At 27.0% G+C, this 19,996-nt stretch overlaps 2 protein-coding genes across 2 annotated transcripts in view; one reads left to right on the plus strand and one right to left on the minus strand.

Moving 5' to 3' along the window:
• The window catches only part of Sol1, a 74,563-nt gene that overhangs the window by 41,781 nt on the left and 12,786 nt on the right, over positions 1-19,996 (plus strand). The window lies entirely within an intron of this gene.
• Positions 4,647-14,261, minus strand: LOC135964087 (probable cytochrome P450 9f2). The gene is made up of 4 exons (XM_065516155.1): positions 13,961-14,261; positions 5,760-6,270; positions 5,031-5,688; positions 4,647-4,963 (listed from the first exon to the last, which is right to left on the minus strand). The coding sequence occupies exons 1-4, from the start codon at positions 14,161-14,163 to the stop codon at positions 4,797-4,799; spliced, it is 1,539 nt and encodes a 512-aa protein (XP_065372227.1). The 5' UTR covers positions 14,164-14,261; the 3' UTR covers positions 4,647-4,796.

The following is a 19,996-nucleotide window of genomic DNA, read 5'->3' on the forward strand; positions in this document are numbered from 1 at the left end:
GATTTTTTCTGTGAGGCCTCGTGAAGTCACTGGTGTATGCTGATAAATCAGCAACAATTGACGACTTGGAGGCCAATATTGTTCGTGTTATTCGTGATATACGACCAGCAAGGCACCAAAAAGTAATCGAAAATTTACCGTCATGAATGCTATTCATCAAGAAATTTTAATAATGATTTTTCGAATAATTTGTTTGGATTATTTAATATTTTATGTTTTTTTACAATTCAAGTTCTATCGGGCTTAAAAAAACACCCATTACATACGTATTATACATATGCTGACTACGCAGATTCGCAAATATTATACAATGCAATTGATTACAAATTCTATAGAAAATATTTCTTATAAATATGTCAATAATTACACTATTTAATATTATAAACATTAGTTCTTGCCCCCACAATAAAGTATACAAGTTGTATAAATAATTTTAATTATATTTAATTAATTTTGAGGTCAAATTTATGAAATAGTTTATGGTTTTATTTCCAAAATGTTGCTACTCTGCGGCGCGGGAATTCCCGGGAAATTTTAAATTAACGTTGCTTTAAAATTATTTGGCAAAAAGTCAGCGATTTTTAAATTTTTGAACTTTTTACATCAATCACAATAAGCAACAAAGTCCCAAAAATCCAAGCACTTGATCATTTCGTTGGAATTTGACTTGAACGAAATATAATTATGTTTGAATGCTTTTGATATAAAGTCTATAATTGAATTGTTTGACTATAATTCAAGGCTTGAATTGCAATTGATTTCAACTTGAGTTTTTAGATTTGCAAAAATTATACATTAAAAAATAAATAAAGGAAGAATTTAGCAAAGAGTATCATCTAATACTAGGTGGACAAGCATGGTCATAAAATGTGATTAATATTGTTACGAAATTGTACTTGAATTCAAAAAAACGATTTTAAGGGCTGATTTAAAAGTAGCATAATGCTTTCAAATGACAGTGCTGTAATAGCAAACTGTAACATATCTGTGGGCATTATTAAATAAAAGCTTTCAGTTGATTTGATCGTAAGTTGGCAACGCTGTATTCGAATTCGAATATTCAGTTAAAGAACATTGTAGAAAGTACACCTCAGATGGCGTATGTATTAGTAAGATCTAGAATATTCGAATTTTTACAGTTAAAGAGCAATCTAGAATGCAGATGGCAGTGTTATAAAAGTGGCAGAGGTTGCAGTAGTGAGTGAGTTTATCAGAGACGCTTTTCGAATAAACATCAACTGAGTGCCTTAAAGTGTGTTGTGTTTTTCAAGTAAATTCGTGTACATTATAAAGTGTGTTTTATTTCTGCGAATTTATAAAAGTATATAAAAAAACACTGAGTGACTATTTAATTCTGTTGTTGTACATTTTAAATAAATAAAGAGTTGTTACAATTTTCAAACTACTAAACGGCTTTTATTTGCAATCAAAAGTATCCGGTTTATTTAAAAGAAATAAATCAAACGTTTTTAAAAGGTTAAAACGTAACAATATTATTAGACTATATTAATTTCCAAGATTTATTTACAATTCATGGATAATTTGTCTAATACATATCACTTCACTAGTCCTGCAGCTTTGTTCAGTTCGGTAATATTAATTGGCACAAATTTCCCTCAGTGTAGGTTAATAGACGGATTTAAAAAAACGTGTTGATAATTTATAACTATTTTAATTTTGATATTTGTCCCAAACTAAACTAACAATAGTAAACCTACATGTGTCTATTTAGTAAATACCATAAGATTTGCTAAATCATTAATACAGGTACATAAATATTATTGTGATTAAAACAAAAACACAATTAATTATATTAAAGCACGTTCAATAATGAATTTTACTTGTAGATCTTCTCAATATTTGATAAACGTATTTGTATTTTGTAATCTTTCTAGTGATTTGTTTTGATCAAATCTGGTGTCTACGAACTACACGAGTGAATGATTCAGGGAGTGACTAAACATTAGTAAATTGTCAAGCTGTTAACAGCAATTCCTTTCAATTCATACATATAATCAGATTAATTTATTTTTATCAAAAAAATATTAATCTTGGTATAATAAATTAGTAATGCCATTTTATATTTATCAGTAATTTTGCAAATGTGTACATTTGTACATCTTATTTCATATTTTAATCCATTTAATTTTTGTGTACTTATTTTTTACTTGTTTCAAAAATACCTTCAAATTATACTGATATTTTAAAATTTTCAATATTTTGTGCATAAAAAATAACTAACTTAATTACAGAATAATACTAAGAAAATACTTTTGTCTACGTGACAGTCCGTCTAAGTAGACTGTTAATTATGCAAAATTATAAATTAATCTACACTCCTTCGTTAAACTTAAATTTCACTAGTTTTATTTTCTACTATTATATTAGTTGTTTAAAATACCATTAACGACCTTTATATAGTTAAAATTTGTTTATTCGTTTTATTAGCATGAATTAATTTAAATGGCTAAAATACAATATCAATTCCTTAATTGTCGAAGTAATTTTAATTGCAAAATTTATAATAATATTTGAATATTTAATACAAATAGTAAATAATTAGTATTGTAATAATATTGCGGATATTTTTAGTACCAGTGGTTGATCAAGAGTTCAGGGTTTTGTAATATTTTCACAATATTAATAGCTTGATGTAATTTAAATTTAATTGAATTCATTTTAACAAGGAGTTATTTTTGAAATATTCACTGTTGAAAATTTAGACAAGTAGGTCGGGCTCGGAGTTTTTTCACATAAAATTATTCCTCTGGTATATATTTGGATGCAAAACTTTTTAATGTTTCAACCTACATTTGCAATACGTAGCTATTTGTGGTAAATTTCATCTTCTCTTTTAGTACCTATAATGCTTTAAATGGAAATTGTATTCAAAAATGTTCAATACCAAAAATTTTTGGTCAACAGAGAATAATTTTGAAAAATAAAAAATATAATTATACACTATATTCTGTAAAAATACTTTTATACACAATATTTTCTATAGAAAATACTGTTATACACAATATTTTCTGTTGCAAATACTGTTATACACAATATTTTCTGTTGCAAATACGGTTATACACAATATTTTCTATTGAAAATACTGTTATAAACAATATTTTCTCTAGAAAATACTGTTATACATAATATTTTCTATTGAAAATTATGTTATACATAATATTTGCTATAGAAAATATTTTTCTACACAATATTTTCTATTGAAAACAATATTTTCTATTGTACACAATGTTTCCTATAAAAATACGGTTATACACAATTTTTCTATAGAAAATACTGTTATACACAACATTTTCTGTAGAAAATAAATTTATACACAATATTTCCTATACAAAATACTGTTATACACAATATTTTCTATCGAAAATACTGTTATACACAATATTTTCTATCGAAAATACTGTTATACACAATATTTCCTATAAAAAAACTGTTATAAACAATACATTCTATAAACTGTTATATACAATATTTCATATAAAAAATACTATTATACACAATATTTTCTGTAGAAAATACTGTTATACACAATATTACTCAATTATGGACCGATCCTCACAAAAGTTGGTAGAAAGATTTAGATTCATATAAAACGTTTGTCCAGTTTCATCACGATATTAATTATTATAAAAATTTAAAATATTGTATAATTTATATTATTTAGGAAAGTTGATTCGACGTCCTTCTGTTGTTTTAAAAATACCAAAGCCAGGATGACTTTGGGATATATATGACACATCAATATATCGGTTACGCTTTCGAGAATATTGAAAAATGTTTCATTAAAAAACGCAATTTTATCAAAGAAATACTATTAAAACCATTTTTTCGCATTATATGACAATAGCTGCGAATTAACTAATTCAGTTTAAGTTAACAATAGCTTCGAATTAATTTAAGCTTAATTCACTAAAATCTTAATTCAGAATTAAGAAATGTCAGCAATTTATTCCATAAAATTTTTCCCAACAAATCAAATTATTTAGCTTCATCCAAGGCTTTTATGTGAATAAAATTCATTCAACCTTGAATGGTTCAATGTTTGTAAATTTAAATCTAAAACTGAATGAAGAAATTTTTTTCTTCATTCCATTTGTTAGATTTTAATCATTTACAAAATGAATTGAAAAAAAAAAATTCTAAAGCCTTTTTATAACAGATTTGAATTGAAGAAAATTTTAATCATTCAATAAATTTTATTAAGCTATTATGTATTGGATTTGTATTTGTTTGTAAACTCGAGTTCAATTCGTTTGAGGTAATAAGAAAATAGGGCTATGCATTAATTCATTAATGAAATGGTTAAGACATCAAATTTAATTTGATTTTGAAAATTGAATTAAGAATTAATTCGTTCAAACCTTTACATATGATAGACACAAATTTGTAATTAATAAGCAGATACTTGTAAAAAGTGATTTCTTGTACGCTAAATGCTGTAGTTTCTAAACATTTTTCTAAGTTAGCTCTAGTTTTTACGACTAAAGCTTTGTACTAGTCCTTTCAGTTTCTTTACCATCCTTGTGATCAAAATATAGGCCGCAAATAAAGATAATTAGCTAGTTTTTGGATCTATTAGGTCTATATAATCCAAATACAATTTTCACCCAGCAATACAACCTTAAAGCTTATTCAAGTTAACATTTTTTATTAAAATATATAAACAAACAAATAATAAAATGTATTGTTAGATATAAAGTTAATTATATACAAATTAAATTTCCAAACTTAATTCCTAAAGTAATCAATATTAACAAATAAAAATAAAAGTAGAATATTTAGGCTCTAGGGGTAAACTTAAGCCAAAATCCTTCTTTCGGAATCAATTGGAAACCATTGGCTGATAACTTCAAAGGTACGCAACTCTTTGCGGCAGCTTGAAGATGAAAATCTCGCACCAAATAATAAATTAAAACTTTTGTTTCCAAAAGGGCAAAACGAGAACCTAAAATTTAAAATGATATTAATATTTTTTAATATTAAATTTTAGTTTAAACTTATTCGTTGCTTACCAATACAGTTACGTGGTCCTACACCAAACGGCAAATACGTAAATGGTTGAATTTTGTCTTTATTCTCTTCGCTAAATCTTTCGGGATCAAATTTCAATGGATTCTCAAAATATTGAGGGTCTCGATGGAAGCCCACAACTGGTACCCATATAACATCACCTTTTTTCAATTCCATTTTTTCCCCATTATCCAAATTATATGTTATGTCCTTATTGCAAACACGATCAATGGCAACTGCACCGGGCCATTTACGCAAACATTCCTGCACCACCATATCCATGTAACGCATATTTTGCAAGGCCTCATACGTTAAGGGCTTACCATCGAGGTTTTGTTCAACTTCTTGAATTTCTTCTAAAAGCTTTTCTTGACATTCTGGATTTTCCATTAGCTCGTGAGCGGTGAAACATGTTAGAGAAGCAGAGGTTTCAAAACCAGCAAAGAAGAATAAGAAACATTGACCGACAATATCAACATCACTCCATTCGCGATTACTTGGTTTAGGATTATCTGTCTTCAACATGCCTCTGGCTTCCATCAGCATATTAATCATATCGGGTCTGATGATATTGTGTTCTTTGCGATATTGCATGGCATCCAAGACGAGATGCATAAAGTAGTCGGTCTGTTTCTTGTCGAAAAGTTGAATGTCCAAAAGCTGTAATTGAGAAAATAAAATAAATAAATTCAAGTTTTTTTTAATAATTTCAAAAATGATTGTTTACTTACCTTCATGATTTTTTTAAAATTGACGTAACACATAAATTTCAAATTTTGTAGAAATGAAAATGTGGTCACTTTCTTGCCCATCATATAGAATTCATTATTTTCATCCGTATACGAGTTGACTTTCAAACCGAATGCAGTCGATGCAATAATATCGTTGGTAAAACGTGTTATAAAATCTTTGACATCAATGCCATCATTAGAACCTACACCCTTCTGCTTCTTTAAATAGGCCAATGTCTCTTGGGCCACCTCATTCATCAATTGGAACATTTGACGCATTTTACTACCTGTAAATACTGGACTCAAAGTACTGCGCATGTCCTTCCACTTGTTATCCTTCATCATAAACAATGAGGCACCAAATAAATTTTTATGATTATCATCAGTCTCATCACCGAATATTGAACGATGATTGATAAAATGATCAAAATCCTTAATTGCAATCTGTTTGATTACTTCTGGGTCACGAATTAAATATAGAGGTTGTCGTTGATCGAAGACGCCATATATTCTGAAATGGAAATATGAATAATTTATCTCTATGCAAACTTAAATAAATGTTTTTTTTTTAAAAAATTCAAACTTTTAAGATCTATTTAAACAAAATGCGCAATGCCTGCTATTGAACAACCAGATCTCTGTTGTTCAATAGCAGGTAAGGTTCTCGAGAATATTCAACTCTTGGAAACAAAAAATAAGTTCATGCTTATATTTCATTTAATTTACACGCTATTCGGTTGTTTAAGAAACTCTAAAAAGAGTGCTATATTCGGCTGTACCGAATCTTACATAACCTTCACCAAACTTTAACTTCGGAAAGTTGATTTTCGAATCCGCTTTCTACAACGATTCAGGAATGCCAAACATATATATACAATACCCACTCATGACGAATGGTATAAAAACAAAATATAGAACCATAAATTTTCAACTGTATTTTCGACATAATAACTGCTTTAAATTTTTTTTAAATCATGTAAGTTTGAAGTATTCCTCCATTTTTTACCAATACGAAAAGGTTAATAGATTTAATAGAATTTGGATTTTTTTGGTAATGGTAATTTCGGTCCAAATTAAATTTATTATATAATTTACAAAAATCAAAAGTAAGCTAATATAAATTTAAATTCTGAAGATTTCAATAAACTCTAATAGATTTAATTCGGTTACGATAGCTTAACGATAGCCAAGCTAGAGCTGAAAAGGTATTTTAGGGGTAATAGTAGCAAACATTTATTTGATTGAAAAAATAAAACTTGCAACTCTAGTTTAAAACGTAATCAGTTTATTAATAAATCTTTAGTGTCTCATGCTACAAAAATATTCATAACTTTAAGCTTATCTTAAAAAAGCTCTGCTAGAGAGCTATCAACTTATTGGCTCTGAAAGCTCTCTCTTTGGTTTTGAGACACAAAGTGAGAGATTTCTTTTTGAAAAGATATGTACATAGCAGGGATGGCAAATGGAATTTAAAAATTGTACCAGTCAGCATCAGAAATTGTACTTTTTCGACTGTAATTGTACCAAAACTAGGGTTCCTCCACGGAAAAATTTTTCCCGGGAATATTTTTTTTGTTGAAATTCCAGTGAAATTTCGGGATTTTTTAAAGTTACAATGAACAAATGAAAAGTTGTAATTAATAAATTTGGATCGATTTCATTACATCCATTCATTCTTTTGGTTCTAGCAACAGATATTCAGTTGATAATGAAGCATAGTTGTTTAAATTATCGAATTTTTGTCACCCATCTAACATTTATAAGCCACAACAGAAAAATTTTGTCATTAACAATTACAAATTCTATGAATATTCAAATTTAACAGAAAATAATGCCAATAATAATGGCTTAAATTTGTTTATATCTTTTTGGTTTGAAAAACACTTAAAATTACGAGTGTGACAAATTCTGCTATTTCATCTTTATTTCAGAAACTCATAAGTATAATTTTAAAAAGTTTATTGTTAATATTTTGGTATATAGAACATAAATTCGTAAATTGGTTTTAATATATTAACTGTGAAATAAATTTTCAAATTGTACCAAATGAGTCATTGGTGTACCATTGTACTTTTTAAGATCAAATTGTACCAAAAAAAGTACAATTGTACCAATTTTTCCATCCCTGGTACATACATAGATACATATGTATTGCGATAATTAACAGTTTTTAGTTTATAATTTAAATTTATTAATTTACATTTGTTTGGTTGAATACAATTTGTCGTCAGTTTTTCACCAAAACAAAAATTATTTTTTTTCTTTTAAAGTGTACTAAGATGCGGTTCAAACGAATCTCAATAAAAAAATATTTGAAATTTGGAAGCAGTTGCATTTATTTTGCTTCCTTACAGGTTCTGTTACAATAACCGTCTTAATTGCAATATTAAAATAATTACATACATATACATTAGAGTGCTCCAAAAAAATAAAATTGCGAATTTTGACCGTCCCCCCCTCTAAAATTGTTCTATGTATTGTAGAAACACATTGTGTAAAATATTAGGATAATAGGATAACGTTAACTGGTGGCGCAACGACGCTGAAGTTTTGAGGTGCATTTACAAGGGGAAAATATGCAATTTTTTCAGTTTTTGTAAAAAATTTCCCATTAAATAATGACTTTTACAATTTAATTTAAAAGAATCGAAATATGTACGTAATTGTCGTTATAATAAGATATAAAAGACAAAAATTGGTGAAAAAATGTTAAAGTTATTAAAAAATCGCCAGGCCATTAACGTGTCTCAGGCCACTAGAACAAGAAATTTATGAACAAAATTAACATATTTTGAGAAATATTAAAATAAAAGCTAATTTTTACTTACAATATATCCATATTTACTTGTATATGAGTTTTTGTCCTCGTAGGATACCGTTAACCTATTCGCAGGTATGACCAAAAAAATTAAATTTTTTAACGGCAGTTTCAAAACTCCAATTTCAAATTTTTAAAAATTTTGTTCAACAAACTTCAGAATTTTTTGATCATCACATGGGGATTTAAATGTATAGGGAATAAAAATGTGAAAAATGTATGTCAATACCTCCCATAGTTTTTCCGTACCTGCGATATAAATTTTTCGATTTTCGAGAAAAACTAATTTTTTGGCCATATTTTGGGGAATGACCAGAATTTCCTTACTGTAATGATTTTTAAGTAAAAGCTATTCAGAATAATATAGTCCAGGTAATTTTAAATATAGTCTGAAAGTTTTACTAAAATCGGAAAACTTTAACCCTTAAATCGTGAAGGTCAAAAGTTAATTTTTTCAATATTTGGAATTTCTCATGGAAAGATAGCGAAATATTATATATTTTTGGGCCGATTTTGATGAAACTTAAGAAAAATATAAAATGAAGTCTAGTATTTACAATAACAGTACAAAAATGGAAATTAACCCTTAATAGCACTTGGGGTCCAAATGACCCTCAACTTTTAAAATCACGAAAAACACATTAATTTTGACCCCAAGTACTCTTAAGGGTTAATTTCCATTTTTGTACTGTTATTGTGAATACTAGACTTCATTTTATATTTTTCTTAAGTTTCATCAAAATCGGCCCAAAAATATATAATATTTCGCTATCTTTCCATGAGAAATTCCAAATATTGAAAAAATTTACCTTTGACCTTCACGATTTAAGGGTTAAAGTTTTCCGATTTTAGTAAAACTTTCAGACTATATTTAAAATTACCTGGACTATATTATTCTGAATAGCTTTTACTTAAAAATCATTACAGTAAGGAAATTCTGGTCATTCCCCAAAATATGGCCAAAAAATTAGTTTTTCTCGAAAATCGAAAAATTTATATCGCAGGTACGGAAAAACTATGGGAGGTATTGACATACTTTTTTCACATTTTTATTCCCTATTATGTTGTCAATAAATCCCCATTTGATGATCAAAAAATTCTGAAATTTGTTTAACAAAATGTTTAAAAATTTGAAATTGGAGTTTTGAAACTGCCGTTAAAAAAATTTAATTTTTTTGGTCATATCTGCGAATAGGTTAACGGTATCCTACGAGGACAAAAATTCATATAAAAGTAAATATGGATATATTTTAAGTAAAAATAAGCTTTTATTTTAATATTTCTCAAAATATGTTAATTTTGTTCATAAATTTCTTGTTCTAGTGGCCTGAGACACGTTAATGGCCTGGCGATTTTTTAATAACTTTAACATTTTTTCACCAATTTTAGTCTTTTATATCTTATTATAACGACAATTACGTACACATTTCGATTCTTTTAAATTAAATTGTAAAAGTCATTATTTAATGGCAAAATTTTTACAAAAACTGAAAAAATTGCATATTTTCCCCTTGTAAATGCACCTCAAAACTTCAGCGTCGTTGCGCCACCAGTTAACGTTATCCTATCATCCTAATATTTTACACAACGTGTTTCTACAATACATAGAACAATTCTAGAGGGGGGGACGGCCTGTACCTAGAAAGTTTTTTTCGTCCATACAATCTTGGAGCACTCTAATATACATACATATGTATATTCAGTCTGAAGTATTGAGAAAAAAACTGGAAACTGCTAACACATCATGACTTTATTATAATAAAAAATACATGCAATAATTAATAAAGAAACCTAAATTAGAATAAAATAATTAAAAAGCATTAAATTTATTATTCCCTGTTAAATTTTGTTGAATTGTGAGTATTAAGTAAATACAACAATAAAAATACTCAAGTTTAAAACCAAATAGCATAGATGCAAACAAATAGATGCGGAACGAAAAACTTGTCTAGAATTTTTTTTCAAATAATCCGTAAATGTTCATCTAAATTTCATTGGCGAATATTTTGTTCGGAATACGTATAAATACCGGCAGAAATATAATCTTATTAAAAGCAGTGTTATTGTTTTAAACCACATATTTAAATAACTGTTATTATGAAAAACAAAGTTTAACTGGATTATAAAATGAAATTTGTTTTCTATCATTACTAAGCATTTTTTATTTTAAATACTTATTAAATTGAGTACTAAATTATTATAATTGACAAAGGTCAAAAGTTAATTTGTACATTAGACCTGTTATGAAAAATAACATACTTTTGTTTTTTATTATCTAATCCTGATCCAATCGGATAAAGAGAAAATGTGTTAAAAATCGTTAAAAGTTATTAAATTCGGCGTAGCATACGCGGGATTTATCCCCGAGTGAATATTTCTTGTTTCCAAACCTAATGAAAAGTCTCGGCTTAAAGAGATTTGACAGAAAAAAAATCCAAATTTTTTTTCCAAAAATCTTTGTTTAATTCAAAAAGGCATGGTATTTTTGACCCACCCTCGTTCTGTAGTATTTATGCATTTATAATCAAAAAGCATTCTAACTTGTTGATGAAATCTAAAATTCAAATTAGCTAGACTTTGGGCCAAGCCCTCTAACAAAATCCATCATTGCAATTCCTTCTCACAAATAACACTATGCAACAAATTTCGTATCATCTTCATCAGCCTAATAATTCGAAACCCTGGATATTTTAAAAGTGGACAAAATAGATGTGATTACCTATAATTCGGTTTCGGTTTATACCAAAAATCGAACTAATACTTGAAACGATCTTCGTTTCTCAAGAGATCAGGTTGTTCACCACACTTAATTGTAAAACTTTATAATTCTCATGCTATTTATGTAGATAACAAAGATTGTGGAAGTTTAAATAGTGTGGTGGAAATACGAAAGTTACGCGATGTGGACACAATTAAATCCAATCCAACTTTCATAATGAAAACAAACAGATTATAGAATTTTAAAGGAGAAACAAATTTTATTGTAAAATGGCTAAGAATACGAATACATATACATATATTTAAAAAACACCCAGAAAGTACTCCCTCATTTCTGTTCAGGATGAAAAACAAAATAGGTCTCATAAGAACCATGCTCTAACATGCTCTAAAATTATGATAATTAAATTATTTTGGAAAAAAAAATTTGGATTGGGCCGAATAATAATTCTTTGCCGGAAATTAGATTCTGTTCGGTATCAGCCAGAAAAAATTGTTTCGGTCGGACTCGAACTAATTTTCATTCATATGGGCAGAAGAAAGTTAAAATTTAACAAAATTTTGCAAACCCCATAAGGAATATGGTTTGTACACTGTTATCTGCAATAATTGAGGCTGAAATATCGTGTTGCACAGTGTACTAAGTCAATAAGATGAATGTGCAATATTACCAATTATTTATTTACTGCGTAATATCGTTATTCAGAAGTAAGTTCCACTTGTTTGGGTACAAAATAACTGATACACGAGCTATGTATGTATTAATTTGTAATCATTTAAACAAATAATTTTGCTTATATGTATTTAAAATTAAAACATTTATATCTTTGGGTCACATATATACTAGATAACGCAATACAAATTGGCTTGTTATAAATTTTTTACACAAAAAAAGTTCAATAAACTCGTACAAATTATTTCTAACAAAATTTAATAAATACTTGTAATAATTTATTACTACATATTAATTTAAATATTTTGAAATTGTATTTATTTAATTGACGATAATCAGAGCTTCACTTTAATTGATTCAGTTTGAGATTAAGTCACTAAAATCTTAATTGAGAATTAAAAAATGTCAGCAATTTATTTGATGAAATTATTCCGAACTACTAATCCGTTCAAATTACTTTATTTTTATAGAATTCATACATTGTTTATTACATTTATAATTACTTTAACTAAAATAGAATGATTAAATTTTTGTTAATTTATATATTGAATTGAAACAATTTATATTCTCTCAATTCAATTAGTTTTTGTTTAAATTTTAATAATTTATAAAATTCTAACAGATTTTAATTGAAGAAAAATTTAATCATTCAATAAGAATTAAAGAAAACTAGATAATAATAAGGAATTAATTCACTAAAGAATGAATTCTCCAAGATCAAATACAATACATTTGAAGTACTTCGTTAGTATGACTTTGGATTCCAAATGGTTAATAGTTAACACTAATTTGCATTATTTCGTTAAGGGTAGCTTAGCGGTAACGGTATTTGCTGTTATTATTTATTAATAAAGTTCACAAAATTTAAAATTTTACATTTCAAATTCTTTATTTTAGCGGTAACGGCTAACGGACGATAGTTTAGCGGTAACGGTAATCGATCTGAAAGGGTATTTTAGAGCGGTAACGGTAGCCAATCTTGGTACTTAAGTCTATTATTTAAATACTTCGTATAGAATGCTATTATGATATGTTTACGAAATCAAATTTAATTTGATTTTGAATATTGTATAATGAATTAATTATTTGATTATAATTAAAAGAAAATACAATTCCTTCAATTTAGTTTAGTACATTTATAGCAATAACTTTTCTTAAGATTTTTTTATATTTATTTACTGATAAACTAATTGATGTCAACTTAATGTTTGGGTATAAATTGAATTTCAGGAAATTAAATTAAATTTGACCACTTTGACATTTGAGCTACAAAAACGATAATGACAGATGTTTGAAACATTATTAATCTATTGTACTAATGTTTCGAACTTTTGCGATTTTCGAAATTTTGAACATTATTTTTATTTATAATCAAGAAATCGCCGCTAGTGTAAAAAACAACACCGTCAAAATCAAAACATGCATGAAACTCGTTTCTTAATACAGGAACGTGATTAATATACAAAACATTTAAATACTCCCACAAAACAAACACAGGGTACGAGGGTCAAAACAAACAAAAAATTGTGAACTGGAACTTAAAATGTAAGCGTCTAAAAATAATTTCTAAATCTCAATATCTTTGGAAACATAAACTATTGAGTCGTAAATAGTATTTTTATCCATTTTTACAACTTTTAATCGATTTTCGGCATGGGTTTTCACTATGCGATTGATTCAATTTTTCCTTAATAAATAACACAGGTCTAATGTACATATTATGGATATCAATTAAGCAATTCAAAACAAAACTGATCTGTATGCAAACCTCGTTAAAGTAATATAATTAATATCAATCATCAAAACAAAACAATTTCAATACACATAATTATTATTTTTAATAAATAAAATTGGCCTTGAATTTCTAGCAGCTTTCATTAGTTTAATTATGTATGAAACCAAGTTCAAGGTTAAACTTTTTTTTTTCAATTTTCATTAGAAACCACATAAATGAAACACACAATTTTTCAATTCGTTTAAAGTACAACTTACTTGCCATCATGTTCATTGTAAATATCAATAACTAAATCAAACATTGATTTTTTTCTTAAAACCATTTTAAGAAAATTTCCAAATAACAATGTTGGTTTTGAATAAGGTATGCCGCGTTCTTTGAAGAAATTATTATTGACGGTGGCCCAACGATAAAACAAATAACCGGCCAAGGTTAATAATATTAAGAATTCTATCCACATTTTAAAGCGAGATTTGCATTCACTACTTTAACGAGATTTATTTTGTATTTTCTCTGGTGAAATTATCACTTGTACGTTTTATTTAAAACTGTTGTGAAAGGGGTTGTTGTTAATGTTCTTTATACGAAAAATAAAACAGCTTTTCTTATCATCTCTTTAATATATAGTACATATAGTATATTATATGAATTCGTTAGTTGTACTCAAAGCGTAAATACACGATTGATAATATTCTATCACAGTTATCTATCTATCTTGTCGTCCAATTTATTTGGTGTACTAGAGAAAAAGCTTTTAATTTGTGTTGTGAATGCTTTTAAAGCACTTAATATATAATTGTTTAATATTTTATTATGTTAACAAATAAATAAATTTCATAAAATATGAAACTAATTACTAATTATATTTTAGATCAAAGTTAATCAATTTCTATGCCCTTCATTTTGAATAATCAGCAAGGTTGGCAGTTAACGAACGAAGTTAAAATACAATAATATTTAAGGATTTACAAATTTCTTCATTAAATATTTGCTGAATTCACTTAATATTATTAACTAATATTTCAACTGTACATTTATTTTTTTTTTAATCTTAATTTTAATGGCATATTTTGGGCGTTTCCTTTAATTTAGGGTAGGTATTCGAATAAAAATTATTCGAATAATCGAGGAAAAAATATAATTTTTATTCGAATGAAAAACATTGCTCAATTGAGAACACAAAATAAATTTAAAATAAAAAAAACTTATACATATATCCCTTGGCACTCATGGTGAAGGGTATAAAAATATTTTTTTACAACACAAATGGCGGAAACTCAAATCTGGCATGAATTTTGGGACACTCTACAGCTATTAAAAGCTCATTGTACACTATCAAATTTCAAGCTTAGAGTTATATGAGTTATGTTAATAATCGGCCACAATTTATTTCTATCTTTTATAATCCATTAGCAATTTTCGTATGTCACTCTTCTCTGAGTTGCGCAATTTTAATTTAAATATACTTTATGATTGTTATTCCTCCAACAATGAAGTGTCGGACACAACAATGCTTAGATGCTTAGATATTTTCAATAAGTTTATTTTAGTTTAAAATAGGTTTTGTCAATTGACGAAACTAAATATAGCCACCAAGAAATTGTGATCATTAATTTATTTAAATATTTAACTATGCGCATTAAAAAGTCACCCATGTTAAAATGCAAAAATTTATTAAATTATTTTTATGTTAAACTTTACAAAAGTAATAATAAAAGCCTGGTGTCATACAATTATGTATAATACACATATAAGGGTGGCCCATATATTGGACTAAATAAATATTATGCCGAATCTTATATACCTATCACCAATATAATGCTGACATCGATTTTTGAAATTTTGTATAAAATATTTATTTTTATCATATTATGCTTATTGTTATACCCTTCGTCATGAGTGGCAAGGGTATATATAAGTTTGTCATTCCGTTTGTAATTTTTACATTTTTCATTTGCGTCACCACAAAGTATATATTCTGGATCGTTATAGATAGCGAAGTCGATGTAGCCATGTCCATCTGTCCGTCTGTATGTTGAAATCAACTTTCCGTAGCCCCCAAATAACTTACATACATGATATTTAAAATCGACAAAATCGGCCCAGAAATGGCTGAGATACATATAAGGAAAAACCGGAACAACCTCGATTTTTGCCCTATTTTTGATCTACATATATCTTTATTACTAAGTGATTAATATAGACAATATTGATATCTAATGATAGATATTTCAAAGTCCATTGCAACGATGTATGTATACTATGTATATAAGGCTATAGTCAGTTGAACCTAAAATGGGTCAAAATCGGGAAAAATATTTTTTAACCCGAATTTTTTTTTCATTAATTTTTTTTTGTCATAAATTCTTTTTCCAAAAATTTTTTTTTAAAAAACTAAAAAAAATTGGAAAAAACTTTTTAAAAAAAAAAAATTTTTAAAACAATTAAAAAAAAATATTTTTAAGTATAATTTGGTATATAAGATTCGGCACAGCCAAATTTAGCTCTCTTACTTGTTAATACCAAATTTTGTATGGATACCACTAATATGTAGACATTTATGTATCATAGCGCCATATTCCGGACCGATTCTTAGCATTTTCAACCCAAATTGAAAAGTAGTTTTGAAAAATATCAAACATTTTGGTCCATATCTCTGGTCCTACTTGACCGATTATGCCCATTTCCAATACGAAATATTTATAATCAACAATGAATAGTTGAGGAAAAAATCATCTCCCTAAGTTCTACCCTGTAGGCCCAATCGTGCCTTTAACAGACAGACGGACATAGTTAAATCGTCTTAGAATTTTTTAAAGGCCCAGAATATATATACTTTTTTTGGTAGTGGGATCTATATGAAATGAAGAGATATAGATGAAATTAATTTTTTTCAAAATTTTGCAACAAATACTGTTTCTTTCAAAAGCTTTCGTTGGGAATCTGGATGGATATTTAATTATTCTCGGAGACAAAGATAAACAAAATAAACAAATGTAATTTCTTTATCTCATAAACAATAAACCCCTCTAGGAAATGCAATGAAAATATAAATAAAAATAAAAATTCAAGGAATTATAATTTATTTTATGATATTTTATTTCACTTAAAGAAATGATTACCTTAGGAACAAATTTTAACTTAAAACGGGGAAAGATTTAAGCCTTTATATAGATTAAAGCAAATAGGACAAACTTTGCTCATTTCATATATTAAGGCAAAAGAATAATGGCTTACGGCATTTTAAATTTGAGTTTATTGTACAACTTATAATATTTTTCCTACTTTAACCCATAATTGGTAATTTCAAATCGAATGTGTAAGTTACCCGATATTGCTCAAATGTTCAGCATTTTAAATGACGTAGAACCATTTTAGACCTTGGGTTATTTGAAATTTAAAAAAATAATGTTTTCATTACTACTTAAATACTTTCACCCTTTTATCCGAAATCCGAAAAATTTAACTATCTAAAATCTTTATCTTTACTGAAATAAACCAAAACTTTACTTATTTATGTAATACTAGTTTTATCCAGGGACAGATTTTGAAATAAAAGCTGAAGCATAAAATGTCTTAAAGTCTTAATTTTTGTTGTATGCTTATTCAAATACAATTGCATTAAAATTTTTGTCGGAAATCATTCGAAGCTTTACACATTTCGGTTAATCTGCAAGTGGTACTTGTATTTTGTTTAGATATAGATACATTCAAGATACTAATTTATTAACACCTATCCTCTTATCAATATCAAATATTATAGATTAGTTTTCCTTTTTTGTCTGATGCAATTTTTAGATTTGTTTAACAATGGTTACTGACCAGGTACAAATTGATAAACTGATAAAAATAATTACTGTTAAACAAATAAGACACACTTTATTAACTTTTTGTTTATTATTTTTGAATAATATTTTATTGTTATTTATTTGTTTACCATTTCTAAATATTTACAAATTTCATCACTTATACAAACATTTAAAAAATACTTATCTAAAAGAAATACTTACTTTAGATAAATTGATTAAAAACAACATTGTCATGATTTTTACCTCTGGGTGTATTGAACATCCAACATGTTTGTTCATAATCGTACATACATATCTAAAGGTAGAAGGAATTAATATATTATAACTTTTTACTCCGAATTTTTACTAACGAAATTTCAATACATATGAACAAAATTACACTCAGTCAATTATCCATTTTTGGATAAACTTTTAGAAACCCTTTTTTATTTGTTTACGCTGTCGAAAAATCAACTGGTAACCAAGTATCTTATCAGCGTAATCAGTAATCTTTCTATAATGTATTAATCTGAAGATATAGTAACGTTTTTTACTAAAAATTATTTATTTTATACTATATTTCAACTTTTACACTTTTAATTTTCTCAAGATAATATTTTGAAATATGTATATTCAATTTTAATCTTCAGTAATCAGAGGACTATTTACCAAATTTATTTTGCTATGTTTTTGAAAACATTTAAAATCGAGAAATCGGTCCACAAATAGCTGAGATATAAGGAAAAAATCTGGACAACCTAGATTTTGGACCTATATCTGGATTACTAAGTCATTAATATAGACAATATGGACATCTAATGATAGATATATCAAAGGCCTTTGCAACGACGTATATAAGACCATAGTAAGTTAGACCTACAATGGGTCAAAATCGGAAAAAATATTTTTTAACCAGAATTTTTTTTCCACCAAATTTTTTTTTTCGCTGAATATTAAAAAACAAATTTTACATTTAAACAAAAAAAAATTTATAATTTAAAAAATTTTAAAAAACAATTTGAATAAAAAATTTCCAGAAAAACAACTTTGGAAAACAAAAATAACAAATGTTTACCTAAAAATATTTAAAATTTTTATTTTGAAGTATAATTTGATGAAGGATATATAAGATTCGGCACAGGCGAATATAGCTCTCTTACTTGTTAAACATAGTATTTGGTTCGGATACTATGTTTAACAAGTAAGATAATTTTCTCCAGCTATATTGGAATTTGAAACCACAGTGCATATAAGGTTCACTTCCGAAAATATATTCAACTTCTTGAAATTGTTTTTCTCACACTGCCGAGAATTCTTATATGTGTAGCTGCCATAAAAGATCCCGTTCCAACCAAAAAACACTTTAACACTTTAAGTAATTTTTGAAGATTAGAAATACAAAATTATGATACTCGTATTTGCTTGTTTCGCATATAACGAGTTGAAAGAAACATGAAATGAGTTTTTGATTTTAGAATCCTTTTGCAAAATTTTCAGATTTGTGATTAGCTTATTTGCTAACGTTAATGTTGGCTCCAACATTTTAACTCGAGGAGTAATGTGAACCATATTGGACTAATGTTCAGTCAGAAAATATGTCCGGCTTGACCAATTATTATGAGTCCGCTAAGAAAAAATGTTTCCATAATCAGTTATGTAAACTGCCGAAAATACTTCTAATATACTAACAATTAACCATGTTTTGGATCAAAGATGTTCAGTCGAACTCTAGAAATAGCAAGAGGATAAACAACTTCTTTAACAACTACAAAATTAGTCATTAAAAGTCAAGGAGAAAGATATCGGTACCAGTGCAATGTGTGAGTTGTGATTATCACTTAACTTGTCAAATTGTTGAATTTAAACAAATTTAATTAAAATATTATCAAATAATTTGAACCTAATTTTGTGATTAGTATTATCGAAGTCATTCATGAATATTTTTTGGAATTTTTATATTTCCAGTAAACATTTTTGAATTTCAACAAATTTTATTTAAATATTATCAATTAATTTGAATTTAATTATGCGATAAGTATTATAAACTACAGGCAAATTTGACTGTTAAACTATCTTTTAACAAAAACAAAGTACCTGTCCTATTGGAATAAAATTTGAGTTTGGCATAGACAAGGAGTATTCGAGTTTAAGTTATTAAAATGGATCCTACAAATGCTACAGGGGCGGCGCTACGGGGGCTCAAAGTAGGGTACCTTCGACATATAAAATATTTAAATACGTGCCATTTTTTTGTTTCCCATCCTATATCATAGATTTTTATATTATTGGAAAGCGCTCGGCTGGGTTAATATTGCATACCTAGCTTTAAAGTGGCATATTTTTGAATCTAATTGAGGTATTGACTTGAATTTTTTTGTAAGACCAAAAATTTACATATCTAAACAAAAAAATTTGTTCGAAATAAATTTGTTCCTAATATTTGCAATCCTATTAAAATTTTGATACAAATTTTAGTTTTTGAAACTTAATAAATATGTAATATGT

Source organism: Calliphora vicina, chromosome 1 (genome assembly GCF_958450345.1).
Source record: "Calliphora vicina chromosome 1, idCalVici1.1, whole genome shotgun sequence".
NCBI classification, from domain to species: Eukaryota; Metazoa; Arthropoda; class Insecta; order Diptera; family Calliphoridae; genus Calliphora; species Calliphora vicina.